This window comes from Polypterus senegalus, chromosome 10 (genome assembly GCF_016835505.1).
Source record: "Polypterus senegalus isolate Bchr_013 chromosome 10, ASM1683550v1, whole genome shotgun sequence".
Classification (NCBI taxonomy): Eukaryota; Metazoa; Chordata; class Cladistia; order Polypteriformes; family Polypteridae; genus Polypterus; species Polypterus senegalus.
This window is the reverse complement of record NC_053163.1, coordinates 16235630-16263472: the sequence shown is the minus strand read 5'-3', so window position 1 is coordinate 16263472 and position 27843 is coordinate 16235630. Positions and strand designations below refer to the sequence as shown.

The 27843-nt window shown below is 39.5% G+C and overlaps 1 protein-coding gene across 1 annotated transcript; it reads right to left on the bottom strand.

Annotated features, from left to right (window-relative positions):
- Nucleotides 1-6: 6 nt before the first annotated feature.
- On the bottom strand, nucleotides 7-13512 carry LOC120536809 (apolipoprotein L3-like). The gene is made up of 3 exons (XM_039765305.1): nucleotides 13432-13512; nucleotides 3148-3197; nucleotides 7-1200 (listed from the first exon to the last, which is right to left on the bottom strand). Exons 2-3 carry the CDS (start codon nucleotides 3186-3188, stop codon nucleotides 369-371), a joined length of 873 nt encoding a protein of 290 aa, XP_039621239.1. The 5' UTR covers nucleotides 3189-3197; nucleotides 13432-13512; the 3' UTR covers nucleotides 7-368.
- Between the last annotated feature and the right edge of the window lie 14331 nt (nucleotides 13513-27843).

Sequence of the window (27843 nt, the reverse complement as noted above, 5' to 3'; positions counted from 1 at the left end):
ATTTCATAGAGTTAAAAAGAATATCCTTCCAACTCTTTTCAGAGTATTCTCATTTTTATTAAAACCCTTTTGGTTTCTAAAACTCGATTCTGTTATTAGAGGTTTTGTTTTTTATATGAGTAATAAGGAAAACAAAGTTAGCTCAGATCTCAACTTGTCAGCATCTTCTCAGAATGTCAGTTCTTATAGACATTAGTAGGCCCAGCCACAGATGGGCTTCATTGTGGATTGTCACTCTGAGCTAATATTTGCTTAAACAGGATTGAACAGGATCACAAGAATCATAACATTTTTTTTTAATCTTCATGAGTTGATGGTTTCCAATAACATTTAACTTTTTTGATTTTAAGTTCAATCTTTCTAATTGATTACCAGTTATGTTGTAGAATGAGTAGGCACTCATCTAGTTCTTCCCTCAGAATCTCCACTCTCTCCCTAATAATCTGAGCAGCTTCACTCCTGCTGCCATTTGACAGATTAATGCTGTCTTGATAAATAGATTGGATTTCCATTCCAATAAATGCAGCACTCGTCACGCCATTCATTATCCTGGTGGTCCTTGAGAGGGTTACAGGTGTTCCCTTTAACATCTTCCTTACCCTGTTTGCCTGTCTTGTTTTCCGAACAGTGCCGTCGACCTTACACAAGCGTTCTGCCGTTTTTCCCAGACTTGGCTTTGCTTGGATAGCCTTATAAGCCTTGACACAGTCACCTATCTCTGCAAAGCTTTTTCCGTGGTTTTTAAATGTGCTAATCCTTGATTTTACAATGTCCTCAATTTCTTGCTGATCAAAGAGATCCGTGCATGTAGTCGTATCCTCTCCTTTGGCCAGCAGGATAACAGGATGGGCGGCTGTTAGATATTTCTTCAATATGTCATTGATCATCTTTTCTTCATTGGAATGGAGAACAGACTTTGCTAAGCCAATGAGGAGCCCTCCAACTCCACTGGTTGTCCCTAGTCCTGTTCCCATTGCAGCAAGTAATGTGGATCCACCCGCTGTGAGAGGAGCCAGGGCCAGCCCAGCAATGGTCAAAACACCACTTAGCACACCAACGGAGCTGCTGACTATGTTCCCAATGGTGGTGTTCTTCTGGACCTCATCCATGCCATCTGCAATCTTTTCCATCTGGCTCAAGTAATCATACAGCTCTGTTGAAAGCCTAGGTAGATCTTCCATGAATAAGTCATAATGCTCTCTGTTTGCAAGAAAACAATGAAGAAAGCAGGATTTACTTTGAAAGAAGTAAAGATATATAAGTAAATGAATAAATAAATAAATGAGCAGTGACAAGCTTCCATTGCATTGAGTTTTCAAGTTCGTTTTTCACAAACACTTAACACTCTCCTCTCAGATATTATATTTGACACATGATTATCACAGGTATAAAGTAATACATGATGAACACATAACTAAGAATGTGACAGAGCAAGCTGTTTTAACAGTTGAAGGGTTGAAAAAGAAAAAAAAGAAAAATCAGACGTGGCTTATGATAAGAGAGCAATCACAATGAGGAATTTTGCAGGCATATTGCCGAAGATATAAAGAGGCCACAGTTGTGTTTCTTAACACACTTCTGTTGGATAGACCTTCTCAGTGGTAGTAAGTCAGAGAGAGGATGAGCAGCAATGTTCAGTGCAATCATTTTTGTCCTCAGTTTCTTCCCCCAGCCGGTCCAGGGTGTCTTTTATAACCAAGCATACCTTCTAAATCAATTGTCAATTCAGTGGGCTTCTGTTGAAGTCATTTTACTGGCCTATCAAACCACAGGGTAGAATATCACACTGGCCATCACAGTATTAAGGAACATGTAAAGGGATGTCACTATTCACAAGAAGGGATGTGCGGTCGGGGGCATAAAATAATATATGATAACATAAAATAAATTTGTCCGCTGGTCTGTGCAATAAATTTGTTTTCTGTATGATTCCAATTATTTTGATTATTTTTATGCTCAAAAATTGCTGATGTTTCACATTTCCTGTTCAAGTACAGGGAATACACCTCAGACTGCGCTCTCCCTCACACACTGGGTTGATGTGTGCAATTGGCGGTGCCTGTTGCTGTCTCTCTGTATTTCACTAATATAAGGTTTGCAGACACGTTTATTATACACCCTGACTTTCAACAGTCTGGGTAATATCTTTAATGAATGTGTGTGACATATTTAGTGTTGCTGATCAGACATAAAACCATAGTGAAAAGGCACAAGGTGAGGCAGACAGTACCGCACCGCACTGAAGGGGGCGCATGTGAGCCCAACAGATGCTTGTTGCTGCTGTTCTTCTACGCAGAGGCGCCAATAAGTTAGCGATATCAGAAAGTCAAGTGCACTGCGGCGATCCGTTTATTTTTATTTTTTGTTTCGACTGACTGACAAAATGGAAAATTAAATATCTAAGCTTAAACATTTCTCAAAAGTAGACTTTCAGTCAAAACAGGAAATGATAAATAACGAAAGACCAACACCAGTGCTAAAAGGTTTTCTTCAGACTAACAGACAAAAGACAACTCGCTCTCTAAAGACTGGCTGTGGGGCTGTCCTGAAACAAACCGCCTTTACTGCTTTCGGTGCCTTTTGTTCTCAACTTGTGACAATGTCTGGACTAACACGGGATATTGTGACATGCAAAATTTACCAAGAAGCCTGCAGTCAGTGAATAAGCTACTCTTTTGGGTTCATATATTTGTAAATCAGACAAGAAGGTGTCAATGCCTCACCAGCCATGAACCTCATTGCACGTCACTGCTCACAAGAAAGGAATTCTGTCCCTTAAGAAAGAAAAAGTCTGCTCATCCCCTTCCAGTAAATTTGCTTGGCTCCAATATTCCACTAATAAGTACTCAGTGCTTGAAGTTGAACAAAATTATTGGCGGCACTCCTTTTATGCTGATACACTAGCATTTGATTAAAGAGTTCCATGTATATTCTCACTAAATAAAAGGTAGAAATTGGAAAAGCTGCTGGTACTGCGTACCTGTGAGTACCTGCACACTGCAAGCACTGTTACAATTATTTTCCATTTGTTTCTAAAGGACCACACCCGACATTTTTAGGTATAACATGAATGTTACGAAAAACAATCTAGGAATTCCTCAGCTTTTTAAATTGTTCCCTCCATTAATATCATATTAAAACATTTACCCATATTCTTGCAGAAAAAGATCCATCTCTTCTGGTGACATATTCAAAACCTAGTAAAAGAAAAAATTCAGAAGGTCATTTTTATTTTTTTTTTATTTTTTCTCCAGCCGTCTGGAGTTTTTTTGTTTTTTCTGTCCCCCCTGGCCATTGAACCTTACTCTTATTCGATGTTAATTAATGTTGATTTATTTTGTTTTATAATTGTGTCTCTCATTTTTCTATTCTTTAATATGTAAAGCACTTTGAGCTACTGTTTGTATGAAAATGTGCAATATAAATAAATGTTGTTGTTGTTGTTCATTAACTAAATATACAGCCAAGAGAATAAATAGAAATGCATCTAAAACTAGTTGGGAAATGAGCTCCCCGAGTAATCCCGATTAGGATTTTGTCATTTTCAGTGTAGGGTTTGCAGTTTTTACCAGGAAGCATGTGATTTGACCCTACAAAATTGTCTTTCCTTTGAATGAAACAGAATGTCTGTCTTGTCTGTATGTTCCCTTATACAACCCTACACCACACCCTTTAACCAATCCAGACCTTATTTTGCTTATAGTTGCTTTCTATGATCATACGGACAAGACAGACTTCTTTGCAACCCAAAATTTTAACCCTGGTGGTCCCATTTTTTGTTTTTTTTTTTTTCTTTGTCATTTTTTTTTCCCGTGTGCTACATTTTACACACTAGTGCCACCTGTTGGCTGAAAGCAAGTAAAACCTCCAAGCCAGACTAGCAGACAAAATAATCAGGGCTTAAAATTACTTACATGGGCAACACTGCCTGCTGCTTCTATCTGCTGTAATATAAAAAAGAAGTACCATGTGTATTTGCGTTGAGGCCTGATCAAAAGTGGAAGTGCAGCACAACACAAAGGAGAATTAATTCTTTCAGGGTTGATGTCGACTTTTGTCAAAATTCAGTAGTAGAGGACGGTAATCAGCTATAAACTGTAACAAAACTTACCCTTACGTTTTAGTTTGACTCTCGTTGCTAGAAGGAAAGTTACATGGCTTTGTTGATTTAACCTCAATTCCCTACGCGTGAGAGACTAAAGTGAATGTGCAAAGCAAAATACTCCATGGACGTTTCACGTAATTTCGTTGAATAGGACTTGGTCAGACTCCGAGTTTGAAGCAAGTGATCTGGAGATGGATATCAGAAACGAAAGTGAGGTATCAACATCACCTAATCGCTCCACAGCTGATCGTGGTGCTGAACACTTTCATGTAGCCGATGCGCCTACCGCAGTGTATGCCTGGGAGGACCATCACTTACGATGACAAGAGGTACAAACCATATTGCGTCACACTACAACTGCCACCCACCTGCTGTGCGAAAACAGCCAAGCAGCTAGCCCAGCATGCATTCCTGCTGACCATCAAGGTGCGCCCATGCAGCCACTGTCGCCAGAGATGCCGAACATGCGCCAACTGCAGCCACAGCACATAGAAATGTATACATAGGATAGCGTTTTATATTGACTTATGTGTGAAACAATTGGTTTGTGTGCTTTTCAGAAAACTCTGTTTTTTGGAAAAATATTCAGCCCTCAAAGAATTAAGGGGTTATTGTTTAATTCCTCGATTTTTTTTACTTTTATTTAGGATTTAAGCACTATGAACTGCCCACCTTAAACTAAGTCAATGAATCAGACATGACAGCATTCGTGGTTAATTACTTCTCATTCAAAAGAGGAAGTGCGAGTGTGACACGCACGAGGAAGACTAAAGGTGTTCGAAGTATGCTGAGAGATTCGCCTTCAAAGATGGCAAGTATAAAACCGAACAGTAGGAGAGGAAGGCATCTCAAAAATAATGACAGAGCCTGAGAAGGAGGCTTTATGGAAACACGGATGAGAGAGGAAGTACCAGTGAAGTAAGCAAATGCATAAGATGTTTGCTGACAGATTCACCTTCACAGCCTGAAAGGATAAAACCGGATAGGTAGTGAGAAAGGCGCATTGAAAATAATGAGAGCCTGAGAAGCAGCCTTTACAGGTACACACCTGAGAGGGAGAAGAGACGTTCAAACACATGAATACTGAGGAACAGCACTGAAGGTTCACGCATAATAAGAGATAGCAAACATTTTTAAATGATTCTATTTCCTGTCTTTGATAGGTACCATGGGTAGTAGCCTATAAAATGTCAGATGTAGTAAGGGTAGCTCTGTGACACTGATGACTCAGTAAACTGTGCACAGTATACAGACCATAGCATACCTTGACATTTTTACATACAAGTGCTAATCGACCCTCTCTGATGCCATGATTAATGAATAAAACTACCTTACCTTGAAACTTTTGTCTTCCTTACTTGAAAAGCCTCAGAGCACATTACCCGATCCGATACAATTTCTTTGCAGCATATTTGCTATTATGTGACTGCACTGCACACACAACAAGTGCCTCTAAGTGGGCCATTAAATTCAGAGCCAGAAACAGAGGTGAAGCTCCTTCTATTCATTTTACTTACCCTTAGTCGTGTTACTAAACCAAAGAGAATGAGTGCAGCACCAATGTTAATGATGTCACTCCCAAATGTGCTTGCGCCTTTGGTTTTCTGTGGGATTATTTAACAGCACAGCCCTGATATAACTTTCCACTAGTGATAAGAATTTTGAGCTCAAGAGCCTTTTCCTGCAAAGTCATTGTGCATTGCTTATGTGTGCGGCTGCCATCACAGACGTATTCATACAACCCAGCCCAACAGTTTTGAAGGTGATACAAAGCTTTGTGCTTCCATAATATTTTGCCAGGTTTCCACAGTGAGAAATGATTAGTCAGCTGTATAAAGGTCACTAGTATGTGCAAACAGACATTAATCCAAGAATCACACAAATATTATTAGACTAGAGGGTCCCACCCCTGCTTGCTTCACTCACCAAACCCCTTCATGTCTCTGCCGCTTACGTTGTGAAGAGGGGAGCTGAACGCACCCCAAAAAGATGTGGTCGCTCCTCCAAAACCCCCTCTTAAACAGTGATACAATGGGAAGCAAATATAGTTTTCTTTTTACCTCCTCTTTGCTCGATCAGCTGCTGGCTTGCTCTTGCTGCTGCTGATGGATGATGGATGATGATCTGCATTTTGCGTGGTGCTTTGAACATTTAAAAGCTTGTACAGAAGCTGTCCTACTCTCTGTCCTTTATTCCTGGCCCTCTTGGCACAAAGTCTAGTCTCGTATACATGTAGGTTTTAAAATAAGTCCGATTTAAAGTGTGACGTGAGTTCTTGAGATATATATATATATATATATATATATATATATATATATATATATATATATATATATATATATCTATATATCTATATATTCCTATATCTATATATCTATATCTCTCTCTATATATATACTGTATATCTATATATCTATATATCTAATATAGATAGATAGATAGATAGATAGATAGATAGATAGATAGATAGATAGATAGATAGATAGATAGATAGATAGATAGAGTCAAAGAATTCCAAGAATGAAATGGTGCTTTATCAAGTAGTGGAGCTACAAGAACCCAGACAACACAGTAAAGAACCATATAGTGCCATCGAAGAACCAAAGTGTAGTTAACAATTAAAATTCTTTCAGTAACATTGTATTAAACTATTTGAAACATTGAACTATTCCATTCTCTATGTAAAGTGTATTTTACAGTTATTTCAGAATAAAGTAATACAAAATAATTGTGCATTGTTTTTTCATGACTCCCTTATAGACCCATTCATAGAAATATCCATCCATCCATTATCCACCCCGCTAAATCCTAACTACAGGGTCACCAGCCCACCGTAAAGCACACACATACACACACCCACCAAGCACAATTTAGAATTGCCAATGCACCTAACCTGCATGTCTTTGGACTGTAGGCGGAAACCCACGCAGACACGGGGAGAACATGCAAATTCCACACAGGGAGGACCCAGGAAGTGAACCCAGGTCTCCCAACTGCAAGGCAGCAGCGCTACCCACTGCGCCACCATTACCGCCCATCATAGAAATATGACAAAAAAAAAAATAAGAAAGCATGTGTACTTATATATTATATAATGTATTATATATAGTGTTTTACAACAGAGTTAATCTGGCAAAAAAATTCCATCCATCCATCCAACCCAACTATATCCAACCCGCTATATCCTAACTACAGGGTCACGGGGGTCTGCCGGAGCCAATCCTAGCTAACACAGGGCACAAGGCAGGAAACAAACCCCGGGCAGGGCGCCAGCCCACTGCAGGGCACACACACACACACACACACATACACACATTCACACACCAAGCACACACTAGGGACAATTTAGAATCGCCAATGCACCTAACCAGATGGGACTGGGCGGTCCTGTGGCCTGGAACCCCTGCAGATTTTATTTTATTTTTTCTCCAGCTGTCTGGAGTTTTTTTTCTGTTTTTTCTGTCCACCCTGGCCATCGGATCTTACTCCTTTTCTATGTTAACTAATGTTGTCTTATTTTAATTTCTTATGTTGTCTTTTATTTTTCTTTTCTTCAGTATGTAAAGCACTTTGAGCTACTTTTTGTATGAAAATGTGCTATATAAATAAATGTTGTTGTTGTTGTTGTAACCTGCATGTCTTTGGACTGTGGGAGGAAACCGGAGCACCCGGAGGAAACCCACGCAGACACGGGGAGAACATGCAGGCAAAGAATTGCCTATAAATATTCTTTCACGTCAAAATAATTATATTAACAACTAAAAAACTGCTTGAATGTAAATTTACATGCATTTATCTGTTTAAAATACTTTTGCAATGTATTTGTAACTGTACTTTTTTTCAGTGGAAATGAGCAGCTACTTTAAAATATTTTTATGGGAAAATTTTGCGCATATTCAGAAACAGCTGCCTATTAATGGGGTGGAGCATTTTTATGTGCACCATTTTGGTGAGGAAAATTTAATAAGGAAAACTCATAATTTAAGTTTGAAATAGTTTTGCCGTAATTTAACGATTAACCATAACAATAATAATTTAACAATTAAGCGACAGGCAGCTAAACTCGTTATTATTTTAACCAAGTGTGTTGTTGACATCCGTAAAATGAAAGCAGTAAACAGTTAAAATTTGATGATCAATATCATTAGATTGAACTTTTTCAATTAAAATATCAAAATTTACGTAATCTGCTAACTATACTGGCTTGGTGGTCATTTAATTTATCTACAAAAAGTCAATAAACGGTTCACAGCATCGTTCGATTATTCATTAAAATATGTTTTAGAAAGTGTTTAGTGGTAGGATTTGTTTTGTTTTGTTTTAATAAAATATGAGAAAAAGCTAAAGATAGATGGATATTTTTTAGAAAAATGTGGGCATTGCAATATTTTCAAACTATTTACAATATAACGTTTTATTTTAATACAATATGGGTCTACGACTATACAACAGTTATCCGTAAACTTTTCTTGCACACTGAAATACTCATTTGATATTTTAAGCTAAAAGACTCAATAAATGCAAAGTTTTCTTTTTAGCTGTGAAGACGTTTGGCTAATTTAAGAGGATTTTTTTAAAAAAATGCAGTTTAATATTCTGGGGAAGCTTCTTCATCTAATTACCTGAGCGTGTTTTCTCGTGTATACAGTGTTTGTTTATTATGTGAATTTAAGTCTGCTGTTCTATCTTTGGAATTTAATTAAATTACATTTTTATTTTTAATTTAATTAAAAGTAATTTCTCGGAGTGGTGGCTTTGAGGCTAGGTATCTGCATTGGCAAACGGAAGGTTGTCGGTTCGAATCCCGTAAATGCCAATAGGGACTCTGCTCTGTTGGGCCCTTCAGCAAGGCCCTTAAGGTGCAATTGCTGATCACTTTGAGGAGTGAGAAAAGCGCTATATAAATGCAAAGAATTATTATTATTATTTCTTGTTTCTTTTCAAAGACTGATTAGTAAAACAATGAATGTGCCGTCTGTTTCGCACGCCAGGGAGTTATCAGGTCTGCTTTATTGTACCTCGTCCTGTGCCTCCTGGATATTTGCTAATCATTAATCTTAAAAGAATTTATTTACAAGTAATTTAGAGGGCAACACTGGAGAAACGAAACTGGCCGGTGTCCAACCATGGCACACAACCCGTTGGCAAATAAATCCATTATTAATGCGGGTGTGCAGGATTGTCAGCAGAAATGAAGCGCTCACCTTTTAGTAAAGTGGCAGGCAAATAACATGCATAAGAAGGGGACATAACGTTGCCATTTGACACGCTGAACTGCACGAAGCCGACCACAAAATGCTGCTGTGACTCCATGTCATTGCTGAAATGCGTAATGTAAGGATATGGATAATGTCTTACCTTACTGTGACCAATATGTGGCTAAAATATGATTATACGATTCTGACAAAATTGGTATACTCTCAAACATTAATGTACCAGAATGGATCTTCAAAGAGATGCCATAGGGGACCCATTTTTGGTTCTCCAGAGACCCATCCTCATAAAGGTCCCAAAGTGAACCCTTTTTTTTTTATTTACATCCGTAACAGGCTTCATACAATAAATATTAGATGGAAACAGATCTGGGAAATATCAATGGGACGTGATTTTAGAAGAACTCTTGCTGCATAACGGGTATCCTGCATCCTATGCATTAAAGATTTCAGTTAAGAATTTTTTCAAAGAACAAAGAAGCAACTTCATATGCAAAAAATCCTTCCCAGAATTATTGTGGTTTGTCAAACAAAATATGGATGAGAAACTACACAACCCATTAAAGAACCAGCGTTTGTAAGAGTGTATGTGTGTGAGGTATCACCGATCAATGAGAGAATAATCCACATTAGCGAAGTAACAAAGAATGGCTAGCAATTATCAAATCTGTGTCGTACTGCTAATGGCAGATACAATTCACTTTTAAATATTCTCGTCAGAATATGAACTGGATATTCCATTGACTTCTACTGAGCCTTCAGTTCCACATTATATTTTGACTAGTCGAAATTCGAATTACAAACATCACTAAACACAATATTTACTTTTACAAGCTCAAAGACGCACCTGATTAGTGTATACGGCGACCCTAATGTGGTCCTGAGTGCCTGGGGATTTTTGGAACTCTGTGATGGAATGGCGGTCCTGATTAGGGCCGTTTGCGTTCGGCAATTCTGAAATGATTTAAGCGGGTTCTCAAAGTCTTTTCAAGAAAAAATGTTTGAACTATTATTAATTATTATTATTATTATTATTATTATTATTATCAAAATTCTAGTTGCTGAGATGTGTAATTAATTATGTTTTGACTGAAAAAAGTGACAAAGACAAATACTTTCTTTTTTCAAAGTAAAATTGCGATGTACTTGATTTTAACACACTATAAATACAAATACTGATTAAAATGGAATGACAACGTCACTGAAATATACGTTTACTTTATGCACCTAATGTAAGACTGTGTAAGTTAAAATAGTCATGTTTGTTGGTATTATGGTGCTTTTTCTTGCACTGACAAAAATCTATAGCATGTTAAATGAACACAATTAATTGATGTTGAAACAATGTCATTAACTTTTTTTTTTCTTTTGACAGCAGCGTAATCAGCCTCGAAGACTGTTGTAAGTACTCACTGGTTATATCATGTTAATCTTGCTGAAAAATAACACTTTTAAATCCTCAAAACGTCAAACGCAAAGACACTTTCCCCGCCAGGATTAATAAAGAGTATTAAATCAAACTCAAATGAAAAATAATTAGTTCAGGTTTTCCGATATACAGTTGAATTGATCGATTTAACTTCAAATAAGCACGCGTTACGCGCAGGACTGTCCTGCTTTTGAATCAGGTGTGCTCGTTTTGCATAAAGCCCCGCCCCTTTTTGTGGCAAATGATCCTGGCATCTTTGTGCAGTTGGAAAAAAAGTTAAAGACTTTTAGTAAGTTGATTCTTATGTGAGGAACGTTCAAAAAGTTTCCGCACTTTTATATTTTTGTTGGAAACTTGAAGGCGGCAGGCGTAGGAACTGAGCATTAAAAAGTTAGTACGACGCTAGGAAAATTGCATCGCAAACGAAGATGACTATTTAGAAAAGTGATGTCATTTGTTTTTGAAATTCTTAAGAAATAGAGTTTAAAAAGTGCGGAAACTTTTTTGAACGATCCTCGATCTATCTATCTATCCAGTATATATATGTGTGTATCTATCCATCTGTCTATACAGTATATATGTGTATCTATCTACCTATATATATATAATTTATTCGTTTTTTACATGACCCTTCAGAGCAGTGGTTCCCAAACTCGATTCTGGGGCCCCACTGTGCCTGCAGGTTTTTTGTCCCAACAAGATTCACAATCGGTGATAATAATCGATAACAACTGATCTCATTTAATTAGCTGGTCTTTATTACTCTTCTCTTATTCTGCATTCACAATTCACAACAGTATGGTTTTTTTTTTTACATTTATAAGACATTTAGAAATATTTCTATTTTTTTTATAAAGCTATGAATGCTTAACTCTCTTTTGTTATTTTCCTATTTTTCCCCCTTTTCTTGTGTAGTTTACTTCCTTCATTTAACCCTAATAATGACAATTAACAACCAGTACAGCAGACACTCGGGATGATGACAGCAGCAATGACTTCAGTGTCAGACCCGCTAAGTAGTAAATAATGAATTAGAATGAAAATTAGGTTGAAATACGGTTAACGACTTAAAAAATACATATTCCCCCAAAAAACTGCTTATTACATTTTATTAAAAATCTACCAAACTTAGTTTGTAATTTCTACATTGACTCCAAAACACAGAAACTGGGAAATAACGACTCACTTAATTAGGCTAAAAGAGTTCAAATGAAAAACGGAAGCTGGTTGGAACAAAAACCTGCAGCCACAGAGTATCCCCAGGATCGAGTTTGGGAATCACTGCTTTAGAGGTTCCATACGATTCTGATTATAGGTAGAAAGCCATATTAGATACAGCTTGTGCGAATTCGAATGATCGAAATGAGTAAAGATATCTAAAATTTGGATTATATGTGAGGCATTAAATACTTCATTGTTAAAACGGCTTTTTCTTCGCGGGATAATCAGAAAAGTGTTGAACATAAACATAAATGTGTGACAGCAAATCAGCAAAAATCTAACAACAAACGGGAATCCCCTAAAACTTCGACCGCATCGCATTGCAGAACGGTACCGATTTACAATACGTGTCACACGCATCAGTATAGCCAGATTAAGACTAATTGTGCATTTTCCGTTTTTAATTTTACTACGTATCTCCTCTCAAATCAATCCACCAGTCTTGTATTTTTCAAAAGTGCACCATCGGGGAGAATGAAAGAATAAAAACAAAATGTGCTACTCAGGTTGAAATCCCATCTCGTAATTATGAAAAAAAAAAAAAAAAAATCAAAATAAGACACCCGAATTATCCAACATTCAAAACTAAAGGACAAAACCGAGAAGCATCCAAAGGAAGGCACCCAGCCAGCTTCACTCACATAAGCAGCCGTTAAGGATTTACCTGCCGGCGCAGAACTGCAGGAGTGGAGACCTTGGGATCAGCGACACATCGAGCAGAACTGAAGAGTCCGCCGCTTCACATGCATTACGCGTAAACTCGCTCCGTAGCAGAAGAGCAGTTATTACAGTAACCTGAACAAAAAACAGGCGTCTCCTAGCTAGAATCGACAGAGTGTACGTGAATAATAAATGTTACAATCTGTTGATAAGAAACTGCTGCGCCACGTCTTACTTCCACGGTAAAGACGGTGGCAGGACTCCTTGTTGAACACATATGTGCTGTACTTAAAACAAGATGAATCGGTGAAGAAAACGTCATATTTCCATACAATTTAAAGCTATTAACATTCGAAATCCCAGTTGTTACAACATTTAAAACTGTATAAGTAATTTTATTATATTTGTACAAAGTCCATTTAAAAAAGCAAATGTAATGCAATAAATGTTATCTTATGGCAAATGGTTCTTATATACCAGCTCCCAATTGTTCTTGAGGGCAATAGGACAGAAACCTATTCAATCTGAAGACATATTCCAAGAAAAAAAAAAAAAAATCTTCGAAATTGGTGACTGTAACAATCTAACAAATTGTGAAAATGTATAATCATGTTTACATTCAAAAACTTTCACATTTTTTTCCAGTAATAAGTAAGGCTTAGTGGTCGGTCCAAAGCAGAATTTTGTGAGAGATACAGCCTCTCTCAGCATCAGGAAACCACCCTAGAAAAATGGCACCAGTCCTTCGCATGGCACATCTGGACCCACATTGGGACCTGGTTTGTAAATGCCAATCTACTTACCCTGCATGTGTTTGTGGAAGTGACAGAAGAACCCACAAAGACAAGGAAGAACTGGGAAACACTACATTGACATCTTCGAGGTGTGGGCTTGAAGCCTAAAAAGTGAGACCCATGAAGAAGCAGCACTAACCAATGCACTGCCATGATGCACTCTTAAAAATAAAAGTTCTGTAATGCCACTTTGTAGGGTTGTGTGGCTCCTCCTACACTCTTAAAAATACCAGTTCTTTAGTGGCACTTTGTCATTATTTAGTGGATTGTGTGGTCCCTCATTAAAACTACTACTTGACAAAGAACCATTTAATTTTGGGAAAGCTTCTTTACATATGAAGTTGGAGCTTTGTACATGATATCATACAATTGTGCTTGAAAGTTTGTGAACCCTTTAGAATTTTCTATATTTATGCATAAATATGACCTAAAACATCATCAGATTTTCACTCAAGTCCTAAAAGTAGATGAAGAGAAACCAGACTCACAAATATGTATTATTCGATCATTTTCCTCAATAAATATATGACCAAATATATATTTTTGTCTCATTTGTCTAACTGGTTTCTCTTTATCTACTTTTAGGACTTGAGTGAAAATCTGATGATGTTTTAGGTCATATTTATGCAGAAATATAGAAAATTCTAAAGGGTTCACAAACTTTCAAGCACAACTGTATCTTTTAGATTCTGGTTTTATGGTTTTACTTATTTATTAATCCATTTTTAAGTTATCGTAAACTGCAGTCTGAAAAATCTCAGAATCTTACTTTGTGTTGTCCTAGGAAAGAGCACTTTTTAAAACCACTCAATCAAAATCTGGGGATGAGTGGATGAAGGGAGCGCATATCATGAAGTCAACAGCTGAAATCTGTAGAGATGCAGGTTACTGACATCACGTGTAACATGGGGATCGAATCAGTTGGTTGACACATTCGCCGATCCACCCTGGCCACACTGGGAGGTACGGCGACTTCTTGTGTTCAGCTGCCATCTACTGGTCACTGAAAAACATTACACAAAATTTCCCAACAAAGATTTTTCTCGGGACAAAGCGTAAACAATAGCAGGAAATTAAATGTTTCCAATTGTTTAGTAACTGTCATCATCTAAGGCTTAAATTTAAAATTCTGAGATTTAAGATTCTGCAGAAGGAAACATTCCCCTAAACTCAGAATGGACACCACATGTAAGAATCTGCTTTGACGTGTTTCAGTAGACACCAATCTGTACTCTCTTAAGATTTATAAATTTCCTGGTATGTATGGCAAGATAGAAGCAAACCCAACAAGTGTCTATAATATAACTGTATGGACTGTGTTTTTTAGAATATATTTTAGTTTTAGAAAGAGCACCACAGATGTGACGTTTGCTCTGAGGATGTTGATGGAGAAGTTTAGAGAAGGCCAGAAGAAGTTGCATTGCGTCTTTGTGGACCTGGAGAAAGCATATGATAGGGTGCCTCGAGAGGAGCTGTGGTATTGTATGAGGAAGTTGGGAGTGGCAGAGAAGTACATAAGAGTTGTACAGGATATGTACAAGGGAAGTGTGACCGTAGTGAGGTCTGCGGTAGGAGTGACGGAGGTGGGATTACATCAGGGATCAGCTCTGAGCCCTTTCTTATCTGTAATGGTGATGGACAGGTTGACAGACAAGATTAGACAGGAGTCCCCGTGGACTATGATGTTTGCTGACGACATTGTTATCTGTAGCAATAGTAGGGAGCAGGTTGAGGAGACCCTGGAGTGGTGGAGATCTGCTCTAGAAAAGAGAGGAATGAAGGTCAGTAGGACCAAACAGAATACATGTGTGTGAATGAGAGGGAGGTCAGTGGAATGGTGAGGATGCAGGGAGTAGAGTTGGCCAAGGTGGAGGAGTTTAAATACTTGGGATCAACAGTACAGAGTAAAGGGGATTGTGGAAGAGAAGTGAAGAAGAGAGTGCAGGCAGGGTGGAATGGGTGGAGAAGAGTGTCAGGAGTGATTTGTGACAGACGGGTATCAGCAAGAGTGAAAGGGAAGGTCTACAGGACGGCAGTGAGACCAGCTATGTTATATGGGTTGGAGACGGTGGCACTGACCAGAAAGCAGGAGACAAAGCTGGAGGTGGCAGAGTTAAAGATGCTAAGATTTGCATTGGGTGTGATGAGGATGGATAGGATTAGAAATGAGGACATTAGAGACAAAGTCAGAGAGACGAGATTGTGTTGGTTTGGACATGTGCAGAGGAGTGATACTGGGTATATTGGGAGAAAGGATATTAAGGATAGAGCTGCCAAGGAAGAGGAAAAGAGGAAGGCCTAAGCGAAGATGTATGGATGTGGTGAGAGAGGATATGCAGGTGATGAGTGTGACAGAGCAAGATGAAGAGAACAGAAAGATATGGAAGAAGATGATCCTCTGTGGTGACCCCTAACTGGAGCAGCCGAAAGAAGAAGAAGAAGTAGTAGTATTAGCAGTCACCTTCTCCACAATCCCACATTACTTTCCTTTCACTTTTGCCAGGTCTGAAGTTTGACTCCTCTAAACCATTGTGTGCATCGTTTATTTTTTCACATTTCCTTAGTATTTTTATTTTTTTTATTATTATTTGTTATTTTTGTATCACAGTTTACAATATAGCATCTACAACCATCACAAATACAGGTAAAATCAGAGACTGGAATCTGCAGAAGCCACACAGAAAGAAAAGCTCAATAATTTCATGTATTGAAATATTGGTAGGACCAGAATTATACCATACCATCTTCTAAGCTCCAGTGATCCTGAGTAGGGTGGTGGGATCCCACCCCAGCAGTGATAGGGTGCAAGGCAGGAACAACCCCATGACAGGGTGTTAGTCTACTGCAGGGTGAACTCACACAAAAGATCAATTCAGCTTGGCCAGCTCTCCTAAATCTGTACCTCTGTGGACTACGGTAAGAAATCGGAGCATCTGAAGGAAGTCCACACAGATATGAGGAGAACATGCAGGGAGGACCCAGGATAAAAACCCCTGGTGTCCTTACCGTGAGGCAGTAGAACTATTAGTTTTGGTATGTATAGATAGTAATATCAAATTCTTACTTGCAAAAAGCATGAAAAACATCGCCTTAGTATAGAGACGTTCTTACTTATATGAACAACCAAACACCACCACTCTCTGATACCAAAAAATAAAATTGGAGTTATGTCAGATGTGGAAAAAAAACCCTCACTTGTTAGAGTGGTGGTGGGATCGGTCAAAAACTTCCAGAGCCATGTCGATTCCTGATTAACCCCCACAAAAAATTAATTAATTTTACAAAATGAAGGTAGAACACATTATCTTAAACATTTCTGATAGCCAGAAAAAAAGCGAATTCAAGGGTGAGCTGACTTTTCTTTCTATATAGTTTGAGAGATTAAGTACTTAAGGTCACCAGAATGCAAAGCTAAAACAGCCTTCAAAACGCTTATTTTACATATAAATAACCAGCACAGCGAAATGCTCGTTTATTACGCACGAATGTATGCCGCCAGGTTTATTATCTCGCGCTGGCTACATGCCTCTGTTCATCGGACTTTGGTGCCCTCTTGTGGATATTGGGCGAAATTACTACCCGGCGTTGACGGACTCCGGACAAACGAACGTCTTCTTTCTTTATTATAGTTGGAGAAAAAAAAAAAACGTGACGCGCACAATCAAATGTGAGTCTATTAGTAAAGTTCAGTGTGAACGCCGATCCAACGTTTCAAAAACAATTCAAAGACAAGACTGTTTTGCGACATCCTCTTTAGCGATGTATCCGTGGCATTTTTCACTTCATCATCTGAGAAGAATTACTTTCCACGTAGTTGTGTTTTCAGTGTTGGGAATGCCCAGAAATCTCACGGAGCCAAATGTCCAATCTTGAAGCAAAATTCAAACACACACCTCTGCCGTATTCTCACAGGAACACCTTCTTCATCCACCAAGACGACACGTACGATGCGCTTCCAGTTGCTGTGACAGAACGCTGAAGAATACGGAGGTCTAACTGGAGGTTCACACACGTCGATGAACGCCATTCAAAAACACCCATACTGCGTTCTCATATGAACAACCATGAAAGAGAAATGGGGACAGTAGCATTAGTTTTTAGTCAGCCAATTTAGAATACCTAATCAGTTATCAAGGAACATTCAAAATAAGCCGATTGCCTTGAATCTCTAGGGAAAATTTCACATAAAAAATACGAAGTGGTTACCTCTAGACTGGTGGCTCTGCACTGGCAACCGAACTGGTTCGATTCCCGTAAAAGTCAGTAGGGACTCTGCTCCGTTGGACCTTTGACCTGCAATTGCGGAGCGCTTCGAGTAGTGAAAAAAGCGCTAAATGCAAAGATTTTTTTTTTCTCGTATACTCAGATATGGGGATGGATATTTGAGGAGCAAATCGCAAGAGAATGATTATATTTTTATATTATGTGCATTAAAGAACCATCAACAACAAGTCAATAATATATTGAACAATTATTATAAAAGTAAAGTTGGACTGTGCTACTGCATGAATAAAAAGTACCACTTCCGGTTAGCGGAAATAGCCCAAAAGTTGATAGAAATCTACGTTTTGTACCTAATACTTGTATGCAAAATTTGGTTGACCTAACTGAAAGCTTACTCAAGTTATCGTGTCTACACACAGACACATACATACATACATACATACTCACCTAAAGGATTATTAGGAACACCTGTTCAATTTCTCATTAATGCAATTATCTAATCAACCAATCACATGGCAGTTGCTTCAATGCATTTAGGGGTGTGGTCCTGGTCAAGACAATCTCCTGAACTCCAAACTGAATGTCAGAATGGGAAAGAAAGGTGATTTAAGCAATTTTGAGCGTGGCATGGTTGTTGGTGCCAGACAGGCCGGTCTCAGTATTTCACAATCTGCTCAGTTACTGGGATTTTCACGCATAACCATTTCTAGGGTTTACAAAGAATGGTGTGAAAAGGGAAAAACATCCAGTATGCGGCAGTCCTGTGGGCGAAAATGCCTTGTTGATGCTAGAGGTCAGAGGAGAATGGGCCGACTGCTTCAAGCTGATAGAAGAGCAACTTTGACTGAAATAATCACTCGTTACAACCGAGGTATGCAGCAAAGCATTTGTGAAGCCGCAACACGCACAACCTTGAGGCGGATGGGCTACAACAGCAGAAGACCCCACCGGGTACCACTCATCTCCACTACAAATAGGAAAAAGAGGCTACAATTTGCACGAGCTCACAAAAATTGGACAGTTGAAGACTGGAAAAATGTTGCCTGGTCTGATGAGTTTCAATTTCTGTTGAGACATTCAAATGGTAGAGTCAGAATTTGGCGTAAACAGAATGAGAACATGGATCCATCATGCCTTGTTACCACTGTGCAGGCTGGTGGTGGTGGTGATGAAATGGTGTGGGGGATGTTTTCTTGGCACACTTTAGGCCCCTTAGTGCCAATTGGGCATCATTTAAATGCCACGGGCTACCTGAGCATTGTTTCTGACCATGTCCATCCCTTCATGACCACCATGTACCCATCCTCTGATGGCTACTTCCAGCAGGATAATGCACCATGTCACAAAGCTCGAATCATTTCAAATTGGTTTCTTGAACATGACAATGAGTTCACTGTACTAAAATGGCCCCAACAGTCACCAGATCTCAACCCAATAGAGCATCTTTAGGATGTGGTGGAACGGAGTTCTTCGTGCCCTGGATGTGCATCCCACAAATCTCCATCAACTGCAAGATGCTATCCTATCAATATGGGCCAACATTTCTAAAGAATGCTTTCAGCACCTTGTTGAATCAACGCCACGTAGAATTAAGGCAGTTCTGAAGGCGAAAGGGGGTCAAACACCGTATTAGTGTGGTGGTCCTAATAATCCTTTAGGTGAGTGTACAGTGGTGTGAAAAACTATTTGCCCCCTTCCTGATTTCTTATTCTTTTGCATGTTTGTCACACAAAATGTTTCTGATCATCAAACACATTTAACCATTAGTCAAATATAACACAAGTAAACACAAAATGCAGTTTTTAAATGATGGTTTTATTATTTAGGGAGAAAAAAAAAATCCAAACCTACATGGCCCTGTGTGAAAAAGTAATTGCCCCCTGAACTTAATAACTGGTTGGGCCACCCTTAGCAGCAATAACTGCAATCAAGCATTTGCGATAACTTGCAAGGAGTCTTTTACAGAGCTCTGGAGGAATTTTGGCCCACTCATCTTTGCAGAATTGTTGTAATTCAGCTTTATTTGAGGGTTTTCTAGCATGAACCGCCTTTTTAAGGTCATGCCATAGAATCTCAATTGGATTCAGGTCAGGACTTTGACTAGGCCACTCCAAAGTCTTCATTTTGTTTTTCTTCAGCCATTCAGAGGTGGATTTGCTGGTGTGTTTTGGGTCATTGTCCTGTTGCAGCACCCAAGATCGCTTCAGCTTGAGTTGACAAACAGATGGCCGGACATTCTCCTTCAGGATTTTTGGTAGACAGTAGAATTCATGGTTCCATCTATCACAGCAAGCCTTCCAGGTCCTGAAGCAGCAAAACAACCCCAGACCATCACACTACCACCACCATATTTTACTGTTGGTATGATGTTCTTTTTCTGAAATGCTGTGTTCCTTTTACGCCAGATGTAACGGGACATTTGCCTTCCAAAAAGTTCAACCTTTGTCTCATCAGTCCACAAGGTATTTTCCCAAAAGTCTTGGCAATCATTGAGATGTTTCTAAGCAAAATTGAGATGAGCCCTAATGTCCTTTTTGCTTAACAGTGGTTTGCGTCTTGGAAATCTGCCATGCAGGCCGTTTTTACCCAGTCTCTTTCTTATGGTGGAGTCGTGAACACTGACCTTATTTGAGGCAAGTGAGGCCTGCAGTTCTTTAGACGTTGTCCTGGGGTCTTTTGTGACCTCTCGGATGAGTCGTCTCTGCGCTCTTGGGGTAATTTTGTTCGGCCGCCACTCCTGGAAAGGTTCACCACTGTTCCATGTTTTTGCCATTTGTGGATAATGGCTCTCACTGTGGTTCGCTGGAGTCCCAAAGCTTTAGAAATGGCTTTATAACCTTTATCAGACTGATAGATCTCAATTACTTCTGTTCTCATTTGTTCCTGAATTTCTTTGGATCTTGGCATGATGTCTAGCTTTTGAGGTGCTTTTGGTCTACTTCTCTGTGTCAGGCAGCTCCTATTTAAGTGATTTCTTGATTGAAACAGGTGTGGCAGTAATCAGGCCTGGGGTGGCTACGGAAATTGAACTCAGGTGTGATACACCACAGTTAGGTTATTTTTAACAAGGGGGCAATTACTTTTTCACACAGGGCCATGTAGGTTTGGATTTTTTCTCCCTAAATAATAAAAACCATCATTTAAAAACTGCATTTTGTGTTTACTTGTGTTATATTTGACTAATGGTTAAATGTGTTTGATGATCAGAAACATTTTGTGTGACAAACATGCAAAAGAATAAGAAATCAGGAAGGGGGCAAATAGTTTTTCACACCACCGTATATATACACATGCATACGTCAAGTTATGGAGCATGCACCGGTACAGCTCGTTGCCGCACCCACCACATGACAAAACAACTAGGGATCCCGGTTTGCAACCCCCCAGGCAGACACACGGTCAAGTCCCACCACCTGGAAATGACCCTCTATCTGCCGCAGCCTGGTGTTACGTGGACGACCCCTTTGCCTGGTCCAGCCACTCAGGTCCCCAAGAATGAGGATCTTATGAGCCGGATCACCCTCGGGTGAAACGCGCCACATGGCGTAGTGCCGTAACTGACGCTCCCTCACAGTGCAGGTAATGTGCTTCATTCGGGACTGCATGAGCAACACAAAGTCAAACCAACGGTCCTCAAGCATTTTCCAGAGAGACACAGTACCAAAGGAGTCCACCCTTCGTCTCAGGTCACTGGATAGCGTCCATGTCTCGCAACCATACAGCAAGATATATGTATAAAATATATGGTTGCGAGACACATATATACACACACACACACACACAAACATAAACTGCTCAAAAAAATTAAAGGAACACTTTGAAAACGCATGAGATCTCAATTGGAAAAAAAATCATGCAGATATGATGGACTGGTAATGTGTTAGGAACGAAAAGGATGGCACATCGTTTGATGGAAATGAAAATTATCAACCTTCAGAGGGTTGAGTTCAAATACGCCCCAAAAATCAAAGTGAAAAAATGATGCGGTAGGCAGGAGAGTCCTTTTTGCCAAAATTTCACTGCAGCAACTCCAAATTGTACTCCGTAGTCAGGGTGCCGTTGTCTAGCCTGTAGAGGTCTGTGCGTCCTTCCATTGATCTGCCTCCCCAGACCATCACTGACCCAACACCAAACGGGTCACGCTGAATGATGTTACAGGCAGCATAAATGTTCTCCACGGCTTCTCCACATCCTTTTACGTCTGTCATATGTGCTCAGGGTGAACCTGCTCTCTCATCTGTGAAAAGCACAGGGCGCCAGTGGTAGACCTGCCAATTCTGGTATTCTATGGCAAATGGCAGTCGAGCTCCACAGTGCCCACTAGAGGATGTCGGGCCTGCAGGCCCCCCTCATGAAGTCTGTTTCTGATTGTTTGGTCAGAGACAGAGACATTCACACCAGTGGCCTGCTGGAGGTCAATCTGTAGGCTCTGCCAGTGCTTATCCTGTTCCTCCTCACCCAAGGGAGCAGATACCGGTGGGTCCTGCTGATGGCATAAGGCCCTTCTCTGGCCCTGTCCAGCTCTCCTAGAGTAACTGCCCATCTTCGGGACTCTCCTCCACGCCCTTGAGACTGTGCTGCGAGACACAGCAAACCTTCCGGCAATGGCAGATTGAGTGCCATCCTGGAGAAGTTGGACTTCCTGTGCCACCTCTGTAGGGTTCAGGTATGGCCTCATGCTACCAGTAGTAACGCGGATTGTAGCCAAATGCAAAACAAGTGAAGAAACAGATGAGGAGAGAAAAATGTCAGTGGCCTCCACCTGTTAAACCATTCATTCCTCTTTTACCAATTATTCCTGTTTTGGGGGTCGTCTCATTGTCACCCCTCTAGTGCACCAAAGCAGCTGAAACTGATGAAGAAGCCCCTCTGCTACTTAACTGACAAGATCAATAGCCCACAAGTTTCATTGACTTGATGCTATAGATAGATAGATAGATACTTTACTCAGATTAAAAAAGTGTTCCTTTAATTTTTTTGAGCAGTTCACATATTTATACACACATTATATGTATGTTATATATATAGATAGATAGATAGATAGATAGATAGATAGATATAGAGCATCCAGAAAGTATTCACAGCGCATCACTTTTTCCACATTTTGTTGTTACAGTCTTATTCCAAAATTGATTAAATTCATTTTTTTTCCTCAGAATTCTACACACAACACCCCATAATGACAACGTGAAAAAAGTTTACTTGAGATTTCTGCAAATTTATTACAAATAAAAAAACTGAGAAAGCACATGTACATAAGTATTCACAGCCGTTGCCATGAAGCTCAAAATTGAGCTCAGGTGCACCCTGTTTCCCCTGATCATCCTTGAGATGTTTAATTGGAGTCCACCTGTGGTAAATTCAGCTGATTGGACATGATTTGGAAAGGCACACACCTGTCTATAGAAGGTCCCACAGTTGACAGTTCATGTCAGAGCACAAACCAAGCATGAAGTAAAAGGAATTGTCTGTAGACCTCCGAGACAGGATTGTCTCGAGGCACAAATCTGGGGAAGGTTACAGAAAAATTTCTGCTGCTTTGAAGGTCTCAATGAGCACAGTGGCCTCCATCATCCGTAAGTGGAAGAAGTTCAAAACCACCAGGACTCTTCCTAGAGCTGGCCAGCCATCTAAACTGAGCAATCAGGGACTTAGTCAGGGAGGTGACCAGGAACCCAATGGTCACTCTGTCAGAGCACCACAGGTCCTCTGTGGAGAGAGGAGAACCTTCCAGAAGGACAACCATCTCTGCAGCAATCCACCTATCAGGCCTGTATACTGTAGTAGAGTGGCCAGATACAAGCCACTCCTTAGTAAAAGGCACACATGGCAGCCCACCTGGAGTTTGCCAAAAGGCACCTGAAGGACTCTCAGACCATTAGAAACAAAATCCTCTGGTCTGATGAGACAAAGATAAAACTCTTTGGTGTGGATGCCAGGCGTCACGTTTGGAGGAAACCAGGCACCATCCCTACAGTGAAGCATGGTGGTGGCAGCATCATGCTGTGGGGATGTTTTTCAGCGGCATGAACTAGGAGACTAGTCAGGATAAAGGGAAAGATGACTGCAGCAATGTACAGAGACATCCTGGATGAGAACCTGCTCCAGAGCTCTTGACCTCAGACTGGGGCGACGGTTCATCTTTCAGCAGGACAACGACCCTAAGCACACAGCCAAGATATCAAAGGAGTGGCTTCAGGACAACTCTGTGAATGTCCTTGAGTGGCCCAGCCAGAGCCCAGATTTGAATCCGATTGAACATCTCTGGAGAGATCTTAAAATGGCTGTGCACCGACGCTTCCCATCCAACCTGATGGATCTTGAGAGGTGCTGCAAAGAGGAATGGGCGAAACTGGCCAAGGATAGGAGTGCCAAGCTTGTGGCATCATATTCAAAAAGACTTGAGGCTGGAATTGCTGCCAAAGGTGCATCGACAAAGTATTGAGCAAAGGCTGTGAATACTTATGTACATGTGATTTCTCAGTTTTTTTATTTTTAATAAATTTGCAAAAACCTCAAGTAAACTTTTTTCACATTGTCATTATGGGGTGTTGTGTGTAGAATTCTGTGGGAAAAAATGAATTTAATCCATTTTGGAATAAGGCTGTAACATAACAAAAAGTGGAAAAAGTGATGCGCTGTGAATACTTTCTGGATGCACTGTATACATAGGGGGAATCAGGAATAACCAATCAAGCACATACACAAGGCAGGAGGCAGGTGGGGAGCATGCACTGCTACACCCATAAACACAAGGATCACTTAAAATAACCAGGGACAAATTCCCATTAATGAAATAATAATAAATAGGGGCTAATTAATAATGTCTATTCAAGCACAACCTCGGGTCACGAACGTCCCTGAACACGTACAAATCGGGTTACGACCAAAAAGTTCGGCAAACTTTTGCATCTGTTCACGACCACACACTCGGGTGACGAACAAGCCACTTTCCCTTCCGGTTCGTACGCGCCGATGATTTCCGCACGTGCTCAGTCTCTCCCTGTACAGTACATTGTTCTCGGTCAGATGGGACTTTACCTCAAACTGCAATCTCCTCTCCACCCAGTTCCTCCTCACTTCCTTCATGCCAGAACTCGACTCTTGCAAGGTTAGTTTTCTTGGTTGTTTTTGTATAAATTATGGATTTTTCAAATGTTCATTTTTTTTTCCCTGTGCTTAAAACTCATTAAAAAAAAAAAAAAAAGTGTTTACAGCGAGTGGTTTGTAAAGCTGTAGTGTGAACTCTTGCAGTGTTAGTTTTCTCTGTTCATGGCGTCTGTCTCAGTGTTATTCAATGTTTTTATATTTAGTTTATTATTACGCTGTGCATTCTATGGTATAATTAACTATGTTTGTGCGTAAAAATCTTTTAAAAATATATATATTTACATACAGTTTGTACAGTCTGGAACGGATAAATTGTATTTACATACAATCCTATAAGGGATATTACTTCGGGTCACGACCAAATCGGGTTGCGACCAGAGTTTTGGAACAATTACGGTCGTGACCCGAGGCTCCACTGTACACAAGGAACGTTTAACTAATCGCCTTGACTTTCAAAGGACAAATTCACATTAAAAAAAAAAAAATCATTTCAAATAACCAATCATCCCACCCACGTAAAGCCACTCCCACCGCACAAACGATAATCACTTCAACATACTCGCTTTGGGGTTGTGGAAGAAAACCCCCATAGACGCCTTCAGGCAGGACGGACAACAATGGGGTTCTGGTCACGAAGGCTTTTCTCTTTAATATTTCGCTACACACTCAAATTAAAGACTGGCACGGTACAATTGTGAATACTCATTTAATAAAATGTTCATTCTTACTTTAAGATACACAGGGTGTTAATCATAAACATGCAAAAGATCAAGAGTGTCACACTTTAGCAATTTTTTGTCATATATAACAACCATAAACAATTACAGCATAACACTTTAGGGAGTACAAGATAAGCAGTACAAATAGGCTTATTACACTGAAAAGAAAAAAGTTACCAAATTATTAGTCAAATGTCAAAACCAAGATAGATAAATGCTATACCTTACTGGCTTGTGTTCACCTATATGCGCCACCTTCAAGCTGTTTTATATTAAAACAATATGTATTAAGCACTAAGCATCTTTTTTTTTTTTCTTTTTTTGCAAACCTTAAAATACTTTCACAGATTCCCACTTAACTCTACTAATTAATCGTCATGCTACAAGTATTCCTAGATATGTACTGGCTCATTGTTATTTATTTAATTTCTTTTTTAAACTTGTAAAAGAGCATTTTCAGACTGCAGTCGAGTCTCTCTTTTCTTTTTGTACCAAATACTGCACTCTGAACGTACATCCTTATCGCCCAACCACTAGGGGGCTCCACATTGCAGCCTTTCAGCTAGTTTGGTTCATGGAGTATTTTGATTGTACTTAAACACTTAAAAATAAAAATAAAAAAATGTGTCAATTTCTGTATCTTCTTATAGTTCAGTGCATCCATAAAGTAAAAAAATAAAATAAACTAATGCTTGTTAACTAAAACACATTTACAGCTATGCAGCAAAGACTTCTTGACACAATGAAAACAATAAAGCAACGTCTTGAGAGTTTGCGAAAGTGAAGAATGAGAAAGTAGTGTATCTTAAAGTTTGTAAAGAACATTAAAGACAGATTAAAACCTAAAAAGAAGGGGGAAAGGCAGCTTTAAAAACTACACGGCTAGCAACATCCCCATTGGAATTGCTGTACACCCAAAAAAAAAAAAAAAAAAAATGAAATAAGAGAAGCCAAGTGCAGTTTTGAGATCTTCGAAGACTCTTTCAGAAATGAATGTGACAGAACAACTTCTGTCAACCGACCTCGAGTAGAACAATAAACGCTACCTCGGTGAGAAAAGAAAAACAAAATTAAAAAAAAAAAAAAAAAGAAATCAAGGAAGCGCCAATCTTGTTGTCCTGCACACCAATGGACTTGACTCATTAAACTTGTAAGTTTGTATACCAGCTTCTTTCAAGATGACCTTCCAGTCTCAAAGAAAAGGCTTAGAAGCACCTGGCCATCTTCTTTTGAAAACTGCATTGGAAATTGCATACGTAGTAGAATTGAAACTTCAGTAAATTCCAAGTGTGGAACATTTCAATGCTTTTTTTTTACAAAATTGAAGATGAATAAATAATGAAAATGATTTAACTCAATGATTCTGTTTTTTTTGTGCTGAGGGACCCATGGTTGAAGATCGTTGTTTTCAGAGCAAAATTCTGAATCCAAGTTCCAACTGTAACTTTGCTGGACTCCAGGCACAGTTAAAGTTAATTGAGCTAAGAAATACTAACCAGGGTCCGGCTTGTCTTTGGAAAAAAAAAAATAATAATAAACCATACTTTTGCGTATTTTATTTCACTGGGACTTTTCCCATCTTCTAAATACTCCTTTTAAAAAAACGCCCCCTTTACGAGACCAGAACTGACAACCCGCTCGTCGCCCAAAGTATTTTAAGGTCGCGCATCTGTCTGTAAATAAAAGAGCCATACGGATAGCCTTCTAGACAACTCCTCCCACCATAACGTCTTCTGCACGTCCCATACCTTACTGGTCCGTCTACACAGCGGGTTGTCCAGAACGACTGGAGCGCGCGCACACACACACACAGGCGCAGGTCCAATTAAATGTGCTACTTACTCACGCGCTCGCTTGCTCGCTCCCGTGTCTACTATCTAAAGGAAATAATTGTAAAAATAAAGGGAAACAAACAGGATATGAACATTTCAAAAAGGAAAATAAAATCAACTTATTAATAAACTCTAATCTAAAAGCTAAGACAACAGCATATAGCTGAAATTTATTACTTAAAGAAAAAAAAAAAAAACTGCGTATTTCTTTCTGACTCCAAATTATACCCCAGGCATTCAGTTAAATGCAGAGGCTATTTGCTGGTTAAGGAACCATCTGGAGCAAAACATAAAAATAACAGCGACCACTGTAATAACTCCCAAGTTTACTCTGTAGAGCCCTGCATTATGCAAATAAATTTTGTTGTCCAACTTTTCCCAGCAGGGGCACTGAAAATTTAAAGACAAGTCCTATAGGAATACAGGAACAAAACCCCCGGGACTGTTCGCCACATTGCACCAGACCACTGTTTTGTCAGAAGCATGTGGAAGAAAAAACAGGATCTTATTAGGAAACCCTTGAGAAGAAAAGGAGA